At 40.3% G+C, this 20,058-nt stretch overlaps 2 protein-coding genes across 3 annotated transcripts in view; one reads left to right on the forward strand and one right to left on the reverse strand.

Moving 5' to 3' along the window:
- The window catches only part of METTL9 (methyltransferase 9, His-X-His N1(pi)-histidine), a 47,347-nt gene extending 29,650 nt beyond the window's left edge, over positions 1-17,697 (forward strand). Inside the window, exon 5 of one of the 2 annotated variants that reach the window (XM_061153000.1) lies at positions 15,432-17,697. In XM_061153000.1, the coding sequence (XP_061008983.1) occupies positions 15,432-15,634 (203 nt within the window). In that variant the 3' untranslated portion in view covers positions 15,635-17,697. Of the gene's footprint in view, positions 1-15,428 lie in introns of both variants that reach the window. The other variant, XM_061152999.1, reaches the window with a different exon arrangement.
- Positions 1,855-15,383, reverse strand: IGSF6 (immunoglobulin superfamily member 6). Its single transcript, XM_061153001.1, has 6 exons — positions 12,882-15,383; positions 8,321-8,677; positions 6,152-6,258; positions 5,277-5,324; positions 4,842-4,922; positions 1,855-3,674 (listed from the first exon to the last, which is right to left on the reverse strand). Exons 1-6 carry the CDS (start codon positions 12,946-12,948, stop codon positions 3,618-3,620), a joined length of 717 nt encoding a protein of 238 aa, XP_061008984.1. The 5' UTR covers positions 12,949-15,383; the 3' UTR covers positions 1,855-3,617.
- Positions 17,698-20,058: the final 2,361 nt, after the last annotated feature.

A 20,058-nucleotide genomic window follows, 5' to 3' on the forward strand; every position in this document is an offset into this window, starting at 1 on the left:
GGTCAATGTTGAATTTTGTCACCTTTGTTTTCAGCCTCTATGGTGACAGGGTTTTTTCTCTATTGTCTTATTAAATCAATGGCACTTTTCTAATACATATCCACTCATACATCTCTGCACTTATGCAGGATAGTCTTCTTCTATGTATCACTAGATTGTATTTATAAAAACTCTAAATAAAAATATTAACAATATTATTGATAAATGATGGTCTGATCTAATCTTTCATTTGGAAGATGTTATCTTTCTCATGTTCTGCTGATTTTGTGAAAAATAATTTCTGAATTCCTTCTAATGCTCTGGAACAGTTTAAATAGCATTGTGATTATTGTTTTTGAATATTTGGTAGAATTCTCTGAAACCAGCTAAATAAACCTGTGCATTTTGAGGCGTAGCCCTTGGCAACTTTCTCACTTTCTTCCAGGGTGATTGTTTGGGTTAAACTAGACATGTTCAGTCTTAAAGCTCCCATCAGTCTTAATAGAAATAAGCAAGACTCTGGCAGGACTGCTTTGTGGAAAGAGTATGGGCTTTTGAGGGCTAACCTGTTTTGAAATATGGGTCAGTCCTTATTGCCTGAGCCTGTCATGAAGCTTAGTGTTTTATCTGTAAAAATGGGACCGATATTTACCTTGAGGTTTGTTGTGAAGATGAAATAATATAGTGTATAGGATAGTGCCCAACCATGTCTGTCTCAGTGTTGGTGTTTGATACATGTTAGGTTTGTTTCATTCCATCTTGTTCTGTTCCTTTATTTTTATTTGTGACTTCTTAGATCAGATTTGTTCATAGTCCTTCACTTTGAAGTATTTGTCAATATTTTTGCATTTTAGCTTGGTCTCAAAATCTGTGCCTTAAAGTCAGTTTATGTGACTCGACTTCACACACACTGAACTATATGCCTATTAGCCCAGGGTTTCAAACTCTCTTAGCACTTATATAGTAGAGAGAAAGACATGACTTATTCTGAAAATTTCATTAACACCTTTTGGTATGTGGTGTCACTGCTCTAGACTAGAGGGTAGAGTATAGACACTAGAACCATGTCTGTTCTTTTTCGTCCTCAAGTTATTTTCAATTTATTCTCTTCTGATTGTCTTGGGAGGTGTAGATTTAAATAGAAAGCTATAGCTTAATCCTTTCCAGTGGAAATTCTGGATGCTCAGATAGCAGGAAAATTAATGTTAGGGATTCAGTGAATGGTCCTTATGACAAGGCATGAGGGTCAATGCCTAAGGAGTGAACTGTGCTTCGTATCTCAGTTGAAGGGCCGAAAAAATATTGTTCTGTAGAAACATCGTTCAGTTGCATTCATGTAAGGGTATTTAAAAGACTTATGTACCAGGCAGTGCTAAGCAGTGGAAGTAAAAAGAAATGAGACATGTGCTTCTAGTTTTAAGATACTTAGAGAATAGCTCAGAAGATGTAAACAGACAGTGGCAGGATAATCTGAAAAGAAACATGAAGTACCGTAAGTTTAGAGAAGGAAAGTTCCATTAACTGCTGGAGGAGTTAGGGAAGTTTTCATGTGGAGGTATTTGACCTGTGTTTGCACCTACGGAGTGTTTCACCAAGCAGAGGAAGCAGCATGTGCAACAGCAATAAGATGTGAACAAGGTGTGGTTCCCGGCTGGGGCTCCCACTTCGGTGAGACCCAAGGGTAGCATGCAAAAGAAGCCTTCGGTTGTATAACAGTATAGCGGTCAGTCAGTATTATTGGCCTGTTGGATGAATAAAAGAATGAATATTATATATATCAGGCACTCATATATGACCTCAAGGAATATAACTACTTGGGGGAAAGTATGTTCCAAAATTTAGCTTAAAAATTCGTCTCTTAAACACAGTCCTTGCTTGTATTGGGAAAGGTTTATTCTGAATCAAATACAAGTTTGTCTTAGAGATCTTGTTTCCTCATTAGTTACATGAAGAATGGCATATTTTCAGCCCTGAAAGGACCAAAAGGTAGTGACTTTCAGAAATCAAAAGGAAATGATTAGATCCCTTCTATTCACCTAGATGGTGGTAGTACTTACCTCTTCTGCCATCTGGTTTAGAAGTTCATTTATTTCAGTCAGGCCAGTGCTCTCAAAGTTGAGGGAGTATGCAAGACTTTTTATGTTGGGGTACAGGAGGGAAATGTTAACATTTTTATTTATATTGCTTTTAACGCCTGTTGTTTAATTCTGCTTTTGTGTATACACATATATACATGTACATGTATATGCATAAACTACACAAAGCACATGTGTATTCACATGTGTTTTCACATGTATTTACACACAAAATGAGGTTATGTGCCTCCCCCACCCAGATGGAAAGGTTAGAGGTCCCTGATTTAAGCCATCAGTACAAAATACTTTTAAAGGGATCTTAAAATATTTGAAAATTTAATCTGGGTTTTAAAAATAAGAATCCATCTCATTTTATACCAGTTTAAGAGAAACACTTTAAATAAACATAATGGATTGTAATTCAGATTTAATAGCAAATATATACTTGCAGGTACTTCAAATAGATTTTTTGTTACACAGAAGTAACTTTCAGAGAGCAATTCTATAACATGTTTTCTTAGTGAGATGGTAGTAAGTGCCATAAGCCTCCCTGCTGTACACTGCCCCTTGTCTGACATTTCCCTCCTTAGTTGGTTAAAAATCACACTGCAATGTATAATACAAAACTATATACTCTGTATGACCCCAACTATGTATAAGGTGTAGGTTTATATAAACGTGTGTGTACATACGTATATTTTTGTGTGTATGTGTGTGTGTAATGCAATGACTTACTAAAAGAGAAGAAAAAATATTGCAGTCTTGATCAGTTCCAATGCTTTGCCAAAGCCTTCCCTGGTGCTGTTATTTGGTACAAGACTGACACCTAGAGTCCATCGTGGCTTATTTATTCTGAGGTTTTCTCTGGCTGAACCTTATGCTTTGGATTTTTTGTTAAAATAATTAAATGTTACAATAACCAAAATGTTATTGTATTCTACTGTGCTCTCACTTTCTGTTGGTAGCATGATGTAAGTTATTTTGCATACCCTGGCCGGAAAATGTGTACTGTACCACCGGCCCATTGCAATACTAGAGGAAATAATATTTGCTGCAAAATACTGTTCAAGATGATTTTTTTCTAACTCAGATTTTGACACATTCCTTCCTCCCTCCGTTCCTCTTCCCCTGCCAACTTGATCTAGTTGGCCCAGCACGTCTAGAAACCATAAAGACAGTTCTTCTAGGCAAGACTGAGGCACTTGGTATGACTTCAGATCATCTTCAGGGTATCAGTCATCGTGTGGTTATGTCAAATGGAGGAAATACAGGAGGACATATGCTTTAATCGGAAGTTTTTGAAGATGCTTGACTGCTTAGAATTCTCCTACGTAGCAAATTAGGAAAGTACTTTTCAGTTGCATTTTGTTAGGTTTTAGTATTTTGGTAATTTTCATTAGTAATAATTTCCTTGTATTCTCTGGCGTCCTTCTTGTAGCTGGTTGACTATTCCATTTACCTTAAATTGTTTTCTAAAAAAAACCTGATGGGTGAATATCCACTAATACTTTCATAACATCTGGAGTTGGATTTTCGGTGACTTCATTGAAAGTCAGAAGACTTCTATGGTCTTTCATAGTTAGAAAGGGCTGTTCTATTTTCATAAGTGTTGTCTTTTTCCTGCAATAGTAAATAACAAGCCACATTTTAAGTTTTGTAACCAGTAACACCACACTAAGAGCCACATATTAATTACAGTGCTGTCCTGCATTCCCCAGTAACCATAAAGGTCTAGTTTCTACTTCCCCTTTATTTGGAGTAAGATGTGGGAACTGAAGAATAACTTTCTTATTTACATGCCATTGTCAAAGCCCTGACTGAGGGCTTTAAAATTCCTACTTCCAGGCTTGTCTTCTAGCCGTTTAATTTGGCCTCTTTGCTGAAAAGGTGCCTGTGTCAATAAAAGAAGAGTGTGAACACGCATTTATAATTATTCAGAGTGGCATCTTAGGTATTTATAATTAAACCACTTCTTTATGTATTTGTATATACATTGAAGAATGAAGTGACTACTTAGATGATATTATTTCCTGGATGAAGATCCTTTTTAGAAATTAGATTTAGAAAAACCACATCTCGTATCAGAATTCTGTTTCGTTTGCCCTCGTGACTGCTGTTGAAGAGGAAGGTATCTCTGCTAGTGTCTAAATTCTTTATTTTGCATACATTTTAATCTAAATCTGAGCAGTTTGATGAGGTGTCATGGAAACTGTCTGCTCTACTAGCTCTAAAACAATGTTTTGTTTGGAAAACCTGTTATTATAGGACTTTAAGACTGTATAAGGACTATCAGAATGTATTATAGTCAACATATACATTCTTCCTATCACTAAACATCAAAAGCTGAAGAAATACTCATTTTTTATTCTTATTATCTGTCTTTTCTAATGTGAACAAGTAAGTTTTCTGTATAATTTGATCACAGATGTTTGCAACATTTGCTTAATGGTTACTACTGATGCACGATACAGTCCAAAGAAGCCTTCAATCCACAAAAGCATCCTTGTCTGTATTGAAAACATTACCTGTATCCAGTGTGTTTCAGAAAGATTTCATGTCACTAAGATGCCAACCTGGTGTCTATTTGATACTCCATCAGATGTCCTTTCTTATGTATTTATCAAAACAAATGCATTTTATGAAAGTTCTCTTTCAGACGCTTTTTAAAGAAAAACTTGATTATTGACAGCTTGCTGGCAGCTAAGTTTTTTTTAGTTAAACATGTTTTATATCTTTTTAGTTAAACATGCTTTTTAGTTTTACATCTTTTTGATATTTTACACTTACAGTTGGTTGGCTTGTTTCCGCATGTCTCTTATTATATAGCTCTTGAGCAATTTCCTGAAAAATACGCCGAGCACTCTTTTTCTATAAATACAAATAAGAAAAAAAAAGTTGTCTTATGATTAAAAGCAATGCTTATTGCACGTTATCTGAGCCTTTTCTTTCTGCATTGGCCACCAGTCCTAGAAACTATCCTACCCAACACATCTGTATGTAAAGTTAGTTAACTCTTGTATTTTGAGTATATTAAGTAGAATTTATGATTGAGAACTATCAATTTGCCACATATTCTACCACTTGAGAGTATAATTTTTCTCAACAATAGGAAACAGTATGAAAGTTGTTCTATGGTGATGTTCTGTATTTCGTAAATTATTTTCAATGTAAAATAGTTAATAACCACAGTTCTGAAGATGTTTTACCAGCATTGGTCTGTACCTTTTGTGACTCTTCTGTTTCTTTCTTTCTTTGAGTGTTAGATTTTAACTGTCAGGAAGAAAAGGAAAATCATAAGACGTGTTATGTACTCAGAACAATCATGGCAGATATCTCATACCATAATAAGGTTAAACAAACTTAATATTTAAGTAATATGCAGTAAGAGTTAGTAATTTTCATGTCACTTCTGAGATGTTTTTATTAATAGCTCAAGCTGATATTGATAATAGGATTTATGGTAATCTTAATATAACACATACATTCCCCCTCTTATAGCATGTGTACAATGAGAAGTATAGTCTTTCTCAAAAACTTTAGGCCTCTTAAAGATATTTTAAGGCAGTGTCTAATCTCTCTCTCTCTCTTTTTAAATATTTGTTTAGCTGTTCTGGGTCTTAATTGCATCATGCATGACTTTTAGAAGTATCGTGTGGGATCTAGTTCCCTGATCAGGAATTGAATCCGGGCACCCTGCATTGGGAACATGGAGTCCTAGCCACTGTATCACCGGGAAAGTTCCTTTGGTCTTTTTCGTTAACCTTTTTTACTCTTAAAGATCATTCTTAGGCCTTTCATACCTCCCCCACCAGTGCAAAAGCAGCGTGTGTCTGATGGTTATAAAGAAGGATCTCTTATTTCCATTTACGGAAAGAAAACCATATAAATTGTATACTCTGGTTAGTAATTTTCAGTGATGAAACTTTTTGCTCTTTTCTGCAGACCTCCTCTGCAGTAGGTATTTCCTGCAGATGCAAAGGGAGACATTAATTAGGTGAGCTATTTCTGAGGCTCCCAATATGTGGAGAGATGGAAATTATTTCCTTAGGATAATTTTCAAGGCCATAGGGATATCTAACGCAAGACGTTTGACTTACTTCAGTGAGGACGATGAGGATCACGAGCACACTGATGATGTAGATGGAGAACAGGACTAAGAGGGCTATCAGGACGGACTGCAGTTCCTTGCTGAGAACCTTCGTCTCTTTGTTAATTACAGAGAAAGAGCCACAGTCACTACTGAAACATATTATTGGAAATATATGTATAAACTGTAATTGAAACTAAATGTTAAGGGGGACACATGACCTTATGCTCTTTGGCTATACATATAAAAATTTATTCAGGGGCTCTTGATTTAGAAGGCACTCAAGTATATGATAGAGTTAAAGCCAGTTCATTTGTTCTTTAAGTGTATTTATGCCCGAAATGTTACTCATTTTTAAAACTTAAAATTCTGGTAAATTCAATTAATTATTTGTCATGATGCTAAGAATCACTTTTTATATAAAATGTTGCCTAAAGTGACATAAACATTTCAAGACAGGTTGTTCAAGAGTGTTTTAAGTTTCTTTTAGTAGATACACTGAACAAGTGTTACCAAGAGTCTATGGAGTTAGAATTCTTTCCCACATATGTTTATAACCTTGAACTGTACACATAGGTAAACAGTGCAATCTTTGAAGAACCTGAGAAGGCCATACACCGAGATTGTGGTGCTCACTGCACGCTTGTATGTGCGGTGTTGTGTGTTTCTTCTTTCTAATAAAGCTGGAAGTAGAATTATTGAATCCATTTGTACATTCTGAATTTCTCCCTTCCTGAAGGAAGTGTCCTGTTCTCTAGGTAGTGATGAAGTAACACACTGCGTCTTCAAGTACGCAATTATTTGAAGTACAGAATCCAATTAAATTTGTAATTGTTATCTGAATAACTTGTACAAACCGTTTTTCTTCTGGCTGTTATTTTTTATAGAAGACAAATGCATGCAGTGAGAGATACAAATCGCCACAGCTGTTGTGTGTGTGTTTTAATATCTGTTGTTGTTTAGTCGCTAAGTCATGTCTGACCCTTTCCGATCTCATAGACTGCAGTGCGCCTGGCTTCCCTGTCCTTCACTATCTCCCGGAGTTTGCTCCAACTCAAGTCCATTGAGTCCGTGATGCCATCCAGCCATCTCATCCTCTGTTGCCCCCTTCTCCTCCTGCCCTCAATCTTTCCCAGCATCAGGGTCATTTCCAGTGAGTCACCTCTTCACATCAGGTGGCCAAAGTACTGGAGCTTTAGCATCAGTCCTTCCAGTGACTATTCAGAGTTGATATCCTTAGCTGACATTAATTATTTGCTATAAACCAGGAACCATTAAAAGTTCTTTATGTGCATTAACTCATTTATAATTTACCCCTACAGGTGAGTATTAACTAATATTAAATGATGGTGGAATAGCAAAAGTTCATTAGAACACCAAAGTAGGGATTGTAATATAGTGCAATCTGGACTCCTTGAAGTCCTGTTTTAAAACCAAAAGCCTGGTCAATTTGAGTTTATGTTTTAATGATCTCAGAATTCATCATAGTAGAGTTTCTTTAAAGGGGAGAGGTGTGAGAGAAGCATGGAGTTGCTGCTCTTCTCTTCCTTTCCCCAGAAGTGTGCGAAGCTTTTCCTCAGAAATGTCTTAATTTATTAGGACTTAGCTAGGCTCAGTGTCCTCACTCACGTGAGGAAATTATCATGGATTTTAGGAAATCTCAGGAAACCACAACCACACCGACCCTTTTTCTGTTCATTATCTATGCACAAGGGGGTAAGGTCAGGGGTCCCCCAGTGGCTTTACCTAAAATTTGTGTTTATTCTCCATAATGCATATTTTTTTAATGGGTTCAATTTATTGATTGCTTATGCTTCTCCAGTGTTTTGTTCTAGATGGTGCCATACCAGACCAGATCCTAACAAGGCTGTCAGTTAAACATCATATTTCAATCCATGTAACATGGAGAAAGGAGGACATAGTTGGTCAGCCTTTGCCAGAAGTCTGGACATAGAGAATATAGCACCCGACATAACCCTGACTCTGTCTGCAGAGGCTGAAAGATGGGATTGGAGTAGTTCTTCAATCCAAACTGCATGTTGGCTAGTGAGTAGGTCACACTTTTCATTGGCTCAGCTATTAAGTTATCAGATTTATCTCCTAATCTCTGCATAGAAGTAAGTGATGCATTTAAGGGGCCAAGCAGAACACAGTGTATGGGAATAAAGCTTTGACTGACCTCTCACCACAAGCACAGTCCCTCCTCCCGTTTGCTTAGCTCTCGGTTGCTTTGAGCTGCGAAAGGCTATTCCACAGATGTAGATTGCACTGTCATTGAAAGTCAGCCTGTTCACGGTGAGGGAAACCTGGTTTTGTGCTGGATACTTAAGGGTGTACTTGTCTGTCTCACTGCTGCATCCATTCGAGCACAGGTTCTCAGGCTCGTGAGTCCCGTAGCGAAACCACAGGCGTGTTGGTTTCTCTGCAGGGCACCCCACGGTGGAGAAGGAGCAGGTCAAGGTTACGACCTTTTGCCTGTAGTCCACTTCAAGTTCAGGTAATTGAGACACTGAGACGGTGCAGTCGTCCGCGACCCCTGTAGGAGGAAGCAGATGAGCTTGTTCAGTGGGCTTCTCACCTCCCTTTGTCCTTTGCTCCGGTTTTATTGACATTTTGGGGTGAAGAATCCACTGAAAACCATGACTTTCTTGTTTTTACCTCACTCAGCATGGACAAGACTATAAAAGTAGACACTGGTGCCAATATTTTATGACAACTATGAATGGAATATAACCTTTAAAATTGTGAATCACTATTATAAAGTTACAGCACACCTGTAACCTTTTTTTTAACTTGTACATTAATGTCAATCCAAAAAATTGAGACTTAAAAAAAAGGTAGACGCCGGTGTTCCTCACTTTTCTTGACCCTCTGAGTTCCCTGACCTCAGGCTTCTGGAGCGCGGTGATGTCTGGTGCTTAAGGGGCAGCCCTGGGCTGGGGTGGAGGTCTCCATCACTGGAGGTGACAGCAGGTCGGGAGTCAGAGGTTCGGGGTCCTTTTAAGGTTGTGATTGCTAGGAATTCATGACAGTTTACAGTTGTTCTTCAGGGAGTCTAGTTGTCCCAGAGGGAAACATTATAAAAGGCAAGATGTACCTCTAGGAAATTGCAGCCCTGGCTTAGCCAGCCTTTCGCTGCTGAGCAGAGGCCTGATGAGCTGGCCATGCCACTACCCAGCAGGTTAGTTTCTTTCCTGGCTCTTGTGCGTTGCTTTGTAGCCTCTTGTAGCTCTAATTTACTTGAGCAGTATTGTGATTAGGAGCAGACGTTTGAGTTCGGATCCTAGCTCTTGCTAGTTCCTAGCTCTCTGGTCTGTTTCCTCATTAGCAAAAGGGGGATAGTGTGAGTATCATGAGGTTAGCAGGAAGTTTCATTGAGGCCATCAGTGCACAAGGAGTATTTACTTACCTGGGTCTTAGTAAGTATTTAATGAAAGGAACTATTTCTACTGCCATGGCTACTCCTGTCCCCACAGTATCATATGCCCATTTTAGAGATAGCTCTAAATAGAGCTCTAAATAGAGATAGCTATCCCTGATAGCTCAGCTGGTAAAGAATCTGCCTGTAATGCAAGAGACCCTGGTTCGATTCCTTGGTTGGGAAAATCCGCTGAAGAAGGGATAGGCTACCCACTCCAGTATTCTTGGGCTTCCCTTGTGGCTCAGCTTGGAAAGAATCCACCCGTAATGTGGGAGACCTGAGTTTGATCCCTGGGTTGGGAAGATCCTCTGGAGAAGGAAAGGGCTACCCACTCCAGTATTCTGGCCTGGAGAATTCCATGGACTATACAGTCCATGGGGTCACAAAGAATCGGACATGACTGAGCGACTTTCACTTGACTTCACAGTATCATGTCAGCAGGGCCAAGACTAGACACCCCATCCAGCGCTCTCTCCACCACCACGTCATGCTGCTTCCCTGTCGTGGGGGGTGGGTCCTCATGTGGCCTCCTATCTAATCCCAGGTTCGTGAAGCTGGAACGCTGCTCAGGTATTTATTACTGGGAAAACCTGCCCTTAGCTGTTTTGGGGGCAGGGAGGCTCTGTGAAATACTTTTGGTTGAGGCAAATTGGAATTTGTGCCTGTTTTCACTCTGACTTTGTGTGGTTATATGTTTCCACATGGTCTTATTTGTCTGACTTTTCCCTTTGCTATTGTACACAAAATTAAAAAATAATCCAAATTGTCTGATAAAAGTTTCATACAGGCTTTTTGTCACTTAACATTTTTCTTATAGGTCCTGATCCAGAACAGAAGAATTAAAACTAGAATCATGGTGTTTGTGACCCAAATCTGTTCTCACTGTGTTGTAATTTTTGTATTTGTACAATTGGAGATGAACTGGGAGCTTTTTAACAACCCAGTAAAGATAAACCAGACTAGAGGGTAAAGTCAAGTCACTGGAGAAGACCAGGCTTCCTGCGTCTTCAGCCAAGGGACTTTGCTTCACTCCTAGGGCTGGTAACTGCGACCGCAGGTCTCCTACCCAGACTTCGTCACCTTAGAAGTAGAGAAACGGCTTTATAAGTATAGTGATTGTTAAGTGTGGGAACTTGAAGTGGAAGTAGGCCTGCCAGAGTCATGAAGTTAATCAGCAAAGTCCCAGTGTCAAGTCCTCCCTCAGGTAGTTTTTAAAAGGGAAGCTATCTTTTAACGTTTTTCTTGGAGAACTAGTGTTCCAGGGTAAAATAAATAGTTGCAGCTTTGGAATTTCATATCTCTGCTCCTGACTGCCTCAGAAGGGAGGGACCCGCGCACGGTGGTTTCCTGTGAGAGCCCAGGCTGTGAGGAGAGCCCAGGCTGTGAGGCGAGCCCAGGCTGTGAGGAGAGCCCAGGCTGTGAGGAGAGCCCAGGCTGTGAGGTGAGCCCAGGCTGTGAGGAGAGCCCAGGCTGTGAGGAGAGCCCAGGCTGTGAGGAGAGCCCAGGCTGTGAGGCGAGCCCAGGCTGTGAGGAGAGCCCAGGCTGTGAGGAGAGCCCAGGCTGTGAGGAGAGCCCAGGCTGTGAGGCGAGCCCAGGCTGTGAGGCGAGCCCAGGCTGTGAGGAGAGCCCAGGCTGTGAGGAGAGCCCAGGCTGTGAGGCGAGCCCAGGCTGTGAGGAGAGCCCAGGCTGTGAGGAGAGCCCAGGCTGTGAGGAGAGCCCAGGCTGTGAGGTGAGCCCAGGCTGTGAGGAGAGCCCAGGCTGTGAGGAGAGCCCAGGCTGTGAGGAGAGCCCAGGCTGTGAGGAGAGCCCAGGCTGTGAGGCGAGCCCAGGCTGTGAGGCGAGCCCAGGCTGTGAGGAGAGCCCAGGCTGTGAGGCGAGCCCAGGCTGTGAGGAGAGCCCAGGCTGTGAGGCGAGCCCAGGCTGTGAGGCGAGCCCAGGCTGTGAGGCGAGCCCAGGCTGTGAGGAGAGCCCAGGCTGTGAGGAGAGCCCAGGCTGTGAGGCGAGCCCAGGCTGTGAGGCGAGCCCAGGCTGTGAGGCGAGCCCAGGCTGTGAGGCGAGCCCAGGCTGTGAGGAGAGCCCAGGCTGTGAGGAGACGGCTGCTCCCTCCCCCGCCCCGAAGTGAGGCAGCAGCTGAGCGCGAAAGGGAAGTCTGGACAGTGTGTCAGCCTGCAGCCCACTCCTGTGAAGAGCTGCGCTTTAACAACTCTCAAATTCTGTAGGGTTTCTTTTTAAACACAGTACCCTCTGAAAAGGTTGAAAGTTTATCTTCTTAGTGGAGGGAATTAAAAAAGATTACTCTTTTTGAAGACCAAGCTAGAAAATCCATAGAAAAGTAATTTTCAATCTTTCTAAAAAACAGCTTTATGGAAAATTTCGAACGTATGCAGAAGTAGTTGACCAGCACAGTAACTTCTCCACCATCACCTGACTGCAGCCCAGTCTTGTTTCAGCTCTTCTCCCTACTTGTGCCTTTACTCTCGTGTTATTTTAGGGCAAATTCCAGATAATTTGTCTGCACAGCTTTCAGTATATATCTTTGAAAGATAGAATTCTTTTTAAAAATAATATTAATTAGAATACTCTTATAAAGTAATATATATACTTACTAGGGAATAAATAAACTTATTACTGAAAGTAGAAGCAAAAAAGTCACCCATAGTCCTTTCACCACTCCGCCCCCACCAAATCACTGTTAACATTTAAAAATATTGCTTTACAGATGAGAAAAAAATAAGAGCTTTTGTTCCCTTTCCTGGTCTATGACCCAAACTTTGTGAGCAAATCTGAGATTATTAGATTTTCTAGAATGATGATGAAATTATTAGAACTGTGATATAGGAAACTCTCTCATAGAGAAAAAACAGGCAGAAATATCCATGTATTTGTGATATGGTTATTTTTCAAGGAAGGAGCCATTGCAGTTTTTTTAAATGACAGGTACTTCAATTTATAGAAATTCAGCTTTTTCTGAAACACTGTTCTTTAAAAATATTCAAGTATTTAGTGCACAGTCAGTTTGCCTGTATGGGAACTGAATTGTTGATGATTAACGTGATTTTATGAATATTTTCAAGCCTTTGTTTGGTGAAGTACTCTTCTCTAAAGCAGCATGATAGCAAAGGAAATTTTCAATGTTAATATTAATTTTTTTCTCAGCTGTTCTTTTATTACCTATTTCTCTGAGAAAAAGGAAATTTGTCGCCTAGACAGTTTCCATAATGTTATACATTTAAAAATCTGTAGGGGCTTAAAATATAAATGAATTTTAAGATGAAAAGTAGCAGTTAATTTAAATGAAGGGAAAAAAAAAGAACCTTACCGACATAAAACAGAATCAGATTGAGTTCCAGACCGAGAATGATCTTGCCTCTGTTCACAGTCTCCATTTCTGTGTGTATGTGTGAGGTGTGGGAATGTGTATTTGAAGAGAGTTTCGGCTTTTTTTTTTTTTTCTAAGAAAGGAAGAACCAAAGAGAGGAACTCTTATTGAGGAACCATAATTGGGAACTTTTTGAAATTGTGTAAAGATTGCTTGTAATCCAGTTTCACCATTTAAAGTTGAGATTTTAACTTAGAGCACATTTCTAAATGTTAATATGGTCACATTTTTCTTGGGTTTTACAAATCCTCAAAGATGTTAGATGCTTTGGGTGAGATTTTTTTATTTACCTTGGTGCATATTCCTAGAAAGTATTGTTTGACAGATAACTCATACTTAAATTTTCTAGAGCAGTTCAGTCTCTGCTCTTGGGCATCTAATTTGTTCTTGGTGCTGGACTGATAACTGCTGGAAATTGAGGAGAAGCAGAAGGAAATATCTTCATGTAGTGTGCTAAGTCACTTCAGTTGTGTCCGACTTTCTGCGACCCTGTGGACTGTAACCCACCAGGCTCCTCTGTCCATGGGATTCTCCAGGCAAGAATACTGGAGTGGGTTGCCATGCCCTCCTCCAGGGGCTCTTCCCAACCTCCAAGGGCTCTTCCCAACCCAGGGATCGAACTCACATCTCTTCCATCTTCTGCATTGGCAGATGGGTTCTTTACCACTAGCGCCACTTGGGAAGTCCATCTTCATGTAGAGACAAGCGAAAAATCAGTGAACAATGAATAAATAAGTTGGGTGCCATTAACTAATTGTACCCCAGTTTTTTTTAGTCGCTAAGTCATGTCCAACTCTTTGTGACCCCATGGACTATAACCTGCCAGGCTCCCCTGTCCCTGGAATTTCCCAGGCAAGAATACAGGAGTGTGTTACCATTTCCTTCTCTAGGGGATCTTCCCAACCCAGTGTTCGAATCTGCATCTCCTGCATTGGCAGGAGATTCTTTACCACTAAGTCACCTGGGAAGCCCTTGTGCCCCAGTTTTGTGTGACTGCTTTTATTGTGAAATAAATGTGTGGAATCTCTGTCATCCAGAACCCCCACCCTAGTCCCTTGGGAGCCATCAGTCAGGTTCTTTGTAAGCAGCAGAAAGTGACTTGGGCTGACTTAGTAAGCAAAGGGAGTTTATTGAAAGGATTTGAGGATAGCTCAGTGAGTACCTGGAAGGACTGGAGAATCATGTGTTGGAGTCTACATGCAAAACACGTTGCCCTGAAATCTGCTATAAAGCTGATCTGAAGAGCACACTGCCACCGGCAAGCATTGCTGCCTTGGCGTGGACCATAGCCTGTTAGGAGTACCCCTGCATGCTGCCCCAGCTGCTTGGACTCACGCCACTGCTCCCAGAGAAGGAGCCTCACGTCCCCACTTCTCTGGGCCACTCGCTCCTCATTCCAGGTCCCAGGCGAGTGTTTCTGAGCTTAGGTCATGAGCCATTGCCTGAGCTGCAAGAAAGAGGAGGGGGAAGCTGCTTCCCTAGGCTTTGCCTTCCACGGGGAAGAGGGGTGCTCACTGCCGGAAACCATGAAAAGCCTCTCCTCTGTACTGTTTGTATGCTTGGCTCCTGTTGATTATGTATTTTGTCATTTCCAGAAAGTTAGTCTCTGTATTTAGTAATACTTTTAACATTACTGTGTATTTTTAAATTTTTTTTACATCATTGTTGCGTCTGAAAGCACCCCCCAGATTTATATATACCACTGTATGTGTGTGTGTGTGTGTGTCTGTAGTCAGTGCTTGGTATGTATGTAAACCTGAAGACTTTTTCTAGCCCTCCAGTACCTGGGCATCTGACACTCATGGGTTTGGAAATGACTAATGTAACACAGACTTCAGTCACTGTTCCAAAAAATGCTAGGTTGATTCATCCATTCTAGTGTGTTATCCTCTTTCTGGTTCTGGAGGTTAACTTGTATGAAATTCTTCTGAAAAGTTAGAGTGGATTGACCTCCCTTGAAAAGCACACCAAATGATCTGTTGTTAGAAATTAAAACCCTCTGTTAACCTATTTTTACTTCAGCCTGATAAACCTCTTTAGTTAATATGTGGCATAATTTTACTACACTAGTGGCATTTTCTTACCTTTATTCAAAGCACTCTTTCAAACTTTGTTACACTCTGCTTCAATATTCCAGTGTTTAATAAGCAGTTTTCCAAACCTGTTAACCATTACACACCAGTCAGTGTAAGGGAGGGTGATATCAAGAAACTGTCAGAGAAAGGAGTAATGCGGGCTTTGGGTCTGGTTTAATGAGGGATTACATTTCTGCCCCAGTGTTCATTAACCTTGCAAGCTGGGGCACGTTCTCAGTCTTCCTAAGCCTCTACTTCCTCTTTGTCCTAATGCTGGGTCCCCTGGGAGATCATTCATCAAGGCACCCAGTGCTTGGCACATACCAAGTCCTTAGCAAATATTGTTCTTCCCCTCTTCCCTCTTTTGAATAATCTGCTTGTTCAAGAATTTAACTTCATGTTTTTGTTTTAGTAGGTGGCAAGTGGGATAAACCATCGGAAATTTTGGAAATCAAGGGACAGAATTGGGAAGAACAAGTGAATAGTCTGCCTGAAGTTTTCAGAAAAGCTGGTTTTGTTATCGAAGCTTTCACCAGACTGCCATACCTGTGTGAAGGCGACATGTATAATGACTACTACGTTCTGGATGATGCTGTCTTTGTTCTCAAACCCGTATAAACATGTGGATGTTGAAGTCTTCAGAGTCCACCCCAAGAATGTACACTCCGGAAGAGGGTCTGCGAGTTCAGTTATATGAAGGGAGGACCTTTGGGGACTGCCATTCTAAATATCATGTAGGAATTTTAAAAGCCAAAATACTAATTATTGCTTTGTAGTGTGTAAAAGGAATGTTTTTTAAAAAACAAAAAAACCAACTCTTCGAGGATTTTTATCAACTGTTTACTCAATAATGCAGGTCACACTCCAATTATGGAAGATATTTTTTATACTTAATTGCAGTAGGGCCTCATTCCCAAAGCAATAGTCATGACTTCACAGGGAACCAGTAAATGGGGGTTGTTTGTAATAAAATGAAGACTGGGCCATAAAGCTGTCTTTCCCGTTGCAAATATTGGTTATAAAGTATAGCCACTGATCCTCTTTCATGTTTAGAAATTCTGTCATTATTCCAGAAAATGTTTTTAATCGTGCTAATAAACTTTTTTTGGAGGTGACTTTGGCATCATGTTGGAGTTACTATAAGGCTTCCCAAGCATCTTTAATTGCTTTGCTTCAGGGGTGCCCAAGTAGTAGCATATATGAAAGAAAGATGAAGTAGACTAGAATATATGGTAAAGGAAGGCTTTAGACTGGGGTGGGGTGATTATTGCAAATTGTGGTGAACACAGGCAACCCAGACTAACTCTCAAAAGAACCACCTCGTTCAGATGTACTTCAGGGACTACCCTCACTCCCCAACTCATACATATATATATATATATATATATTTTTTTTTTTTTTTGAAATACAGAGCACTGGGTTCTGACTTTGTGGTAACTTGTGTCCTACACTCAGAATTTTGCTTTTCTGGAGAATCTCAGGTTCTCAGAACTAGAACATTCGGTTTTGTCTGCTGACAAGAACACAACCTAAAATTGTTTTAATTCCGCTTCTTAACCCTGTCCTTGTATACCTCTTTCATAGAACTTGGCTCTTCTCGAAATCCTTAACTGAGTTTATAGTTTGCCAGGAGTATGGTTTAAGAAAACCATATCAGACTCATGCATTCTAGAATCCGTGAGTGCCTCCAACCATATATCCAGAAATGTTGCAACGAGGAGCTCATTACCAAGATCGATAACCATTGTGGATGTTCCAAAGAGCAGAGCACTTAACCCAGAATCTAAAATATCAGTAATCATAGAGGTGCCAATTTGAGATCATGCCTATTAACAATGTTATTCTCACAACTTGCTTTTGTCAGCCAGGTGTTTCATTAAATATTCTCATCTATATGCTCATAGAAGTCATCAAATCACATTTACTACAGCACCTGGCTATAAAGGAGAATTAAAGCCTTGAGAAGAATGACTTTATTATTCATTAAGAACAGCATTCCCACGTCCTCACACCAGTATCTTCCACCGTTATTGTGTAGTCATAATAAGAGTTGGGTTATGTGATTTATGCAAAAGCATTATTGGTGCGTTCTAATGCTTTTTCCCCCCCCAGGAATTCAAATAAGTGAAGTGCAAATACTTAGCACCTTAGATTGTAAAAATAGAGGAAATGAGTAAACTTAATGTAGTTCTTGTACAGTTGAGTTTTGCTTCTTTATAAATTGTCATCATCAGGGGTTGCTGTTTAGACTGCTGAACCAGAGTGCAAGAGTGACAGATGCTTAAAGAGGCAGGTTGCTCCAAAGTGTTTCATTTAGTTTGAAATTGAGAATTAATTTGGTAGTCTATTTGGGAAAAAAAAGAAACAAACCTCCTTCTTACCCCCCAAATCAGAAAGCACATACATTTGTGCATTTTAAAGAAAATACTTTCTCAAAATCTGAGGTTCTCTGAAAATCATCTTCTCAAAAGTGCCGTTTTTTTGGTGAAAATTTAAACTGACAAATCCACTCACATTTCATGCCTGGTCTTGAAAGTCTTGGTGGTATGTCGTCATTCCACTAGATGGCAGTGTTGCTTACTGAGTGTCAGTGACTGTTTATTTCCTCTTAAATGGAATCATGTTTTTTCTTTTTTCTCCCCAAAGTATTGATACAATAAACTGCCTTCTTGTCTGCACCATTCCTTGTGTAAGTGTTTCATATCAAGTTAAGGTTGTACTGGAGGAATTAAGAAGACCTCTATTTGCAGTCAAAGCAAGCTAACCAGTTGACCTTAAAGGTCACAGAGAAAGGAAATGCAAGCTGCACCTGTGGGTCAAAGCTCTTTGCACCTGCAGCTGTAAGCCCCTGGAGTGTTGAGACCACTGATGTCGGAGAATGGAAGAGAAGAAGACAGAATAGCCTTAGTCGTTTCTCTCTTGTGCAGAGCTGTTAAGAGAGACAGTGTATTTTCTACCCTTCTCTTATGTCACATCAGTTTTTACATAATTGACCTTTAACAGAAAAGCAGCTGGGCTGGGAAATAAAATAAAACTTAGTTGTTTCAAATTGTCTTTCTGAGTAAAGCTTTGTTTTCACTTAGTTCTGCTCCAACATGTTTCATTAACTTTGAAATCTACTCTTCAGAGCAGAGTATTCAAGCAGACTCATAATGAAGCAAGATGTTTTTACCAGTTGTTTCCTACTGCTTGCTGCTGCTAAGTCGTGTCAGTCATGTCCGACTCTGTGTGACCCCAGAGACGACAGCCTACCAGGCTCCGCTGTCCCTGGGATTCTCCAGGCAAGAACACTGGAGTGGGTTGCCATTTCCTTCTCCAATGCATGAAAGTGAAAAGTGAAAATGAAGTCACTCAGTCGTGTCCAACTCAGCGACCCCATGGACTGCAGCCCATTAGGCTCCTCCGTCCGTGGGATTTTCCAGGCAAGAGTACTGGAGTGGGGTGCCATTGACTTCACCGTGCTGCTGCTTAGTTACTGATAAAAGCATTTCATGGAAAAAAAAAAAAAGCATTTCATGATCTTTTTTTGTCTAAAAGCTACAGTACCGTCCGTCCACTTGGGCTTCCAGTGGCTAAAGTGACTTAGCACGTTTGTGCAGATACCTAAGTTCTCCTCAAATAGGCTTATATCCAATGCACCTGTGTTACAGCTGGAAGCCAGTGCCCTGAGCCAGGGCCGTCCAGACTGAGTTGTGCTGCCTAGGAATCCGCTGAGCACAAAACTGGGCTTATCATTGACTTGAAACAACCAAGATGCTCACCAAGTAACAAATTATCAAAGATATAAAATCATGAATTGGCAGAAGGAAGATCACACTATCCATGCCAAGATTTAATTGAGAAAATGCACCCAGTATCATGAAGGAAATATTACCACAATATAAAATTCAATAGCCTGCCCTTTTGCAATTGTATGATAAGACAGTAGCTAGGCAATAGTGAACAACACAGTAAAACTGATTTCACGTCTCCTGTAGCTATCTGTATAGGTGTTCATATTTTGGTGTCTACTTTATCAATTCTAATATATTTGTATTGTCTTGGTCTATGTGGGCTTCCCAGGTGGCTCAGTGGTAAAGAAGCCACCTGCCAATGCAGGAGAGGAAGGAGACATGGTTTCGATCCCTGGGTCGGGAAGATCCCCTGCGGGAGGAAATGGCAACCCACTCCAGTACTCTTGCCTGGGAAGTTCCATGGACAGAGGAGCTTGGCGGGGCTACAGTCCATACAGTTGTGAAGAGTCAGACACTGCTGAGCACATGCACTCCTGTCTTCTACGTAGGAGTTGATTCTAATTTCTTTTTAGTTGTTACTTTTATTTTGGAATAACAGACTTCGAGAAACCTTGCAAAGATAGTACAGAGAGCTACTGTATACCCTTAACCCCCCAACATTGTCTTGCATAGTAGCCATGTTATGTTTGTCTAAACTAAGAAATTAACATCGATACCCTATTAATAAACTACTGACTAGTGCAGTTTTGCCCATTTTTCCATTAATGACCTTTTCCTCTGTTCTAGGAGCCAATTCAGCATACTACATCCCATTTAGTTGCTTACATTTAAAATTATTTACTGTTTATTGACATAGTACCATTATTTATATTTTTCTTCCAAATTTTTATTGTAACATCATATGAAATTTACCATCTTAACCACTTCTAGGTGTTCAATTCAATGGTATTTAGTACATTCAAATTGTGCAACCATCACTATAATCCATTTTTACTGTTTTCACATTTTGCAAAACTGAAACTCTGTAGCCATTAACACTAACTCCCTGTTCCTTTCCCCCTTCCCCCACCCCCAGTCCTGGCAATCACCATTCTACTTTCTTTGACTTTGGCTATTCTAGGTACCTCATATAAGTAGAATCTTACAACATTATTTTCTCTATGACTGGCTTATTTCATTTAGCACAATGATCTCAGAGTTCATCCATGTTACAATATGTGTCAAAGTTTCTTCCCTTTCTAACCCTGAATAATTTGTGTGTTTTGCTTATCCATTCATCTGTCAATGGACACCTGCATTACTTTTGTT

Source organism: Dama dama, chromosome 10, assembly GCF_033118175.1.
Source record: "Dama dama isolate Ldn47 chromosome 10, ASM3311817v1, whole genome shotgun sequence".
Classification (NCBI taxonomy): Eukaryota; Metazoa; Chordata; class Mammalia; order Artiodactyla; family Cervidae; genus Dama; species Dama dama.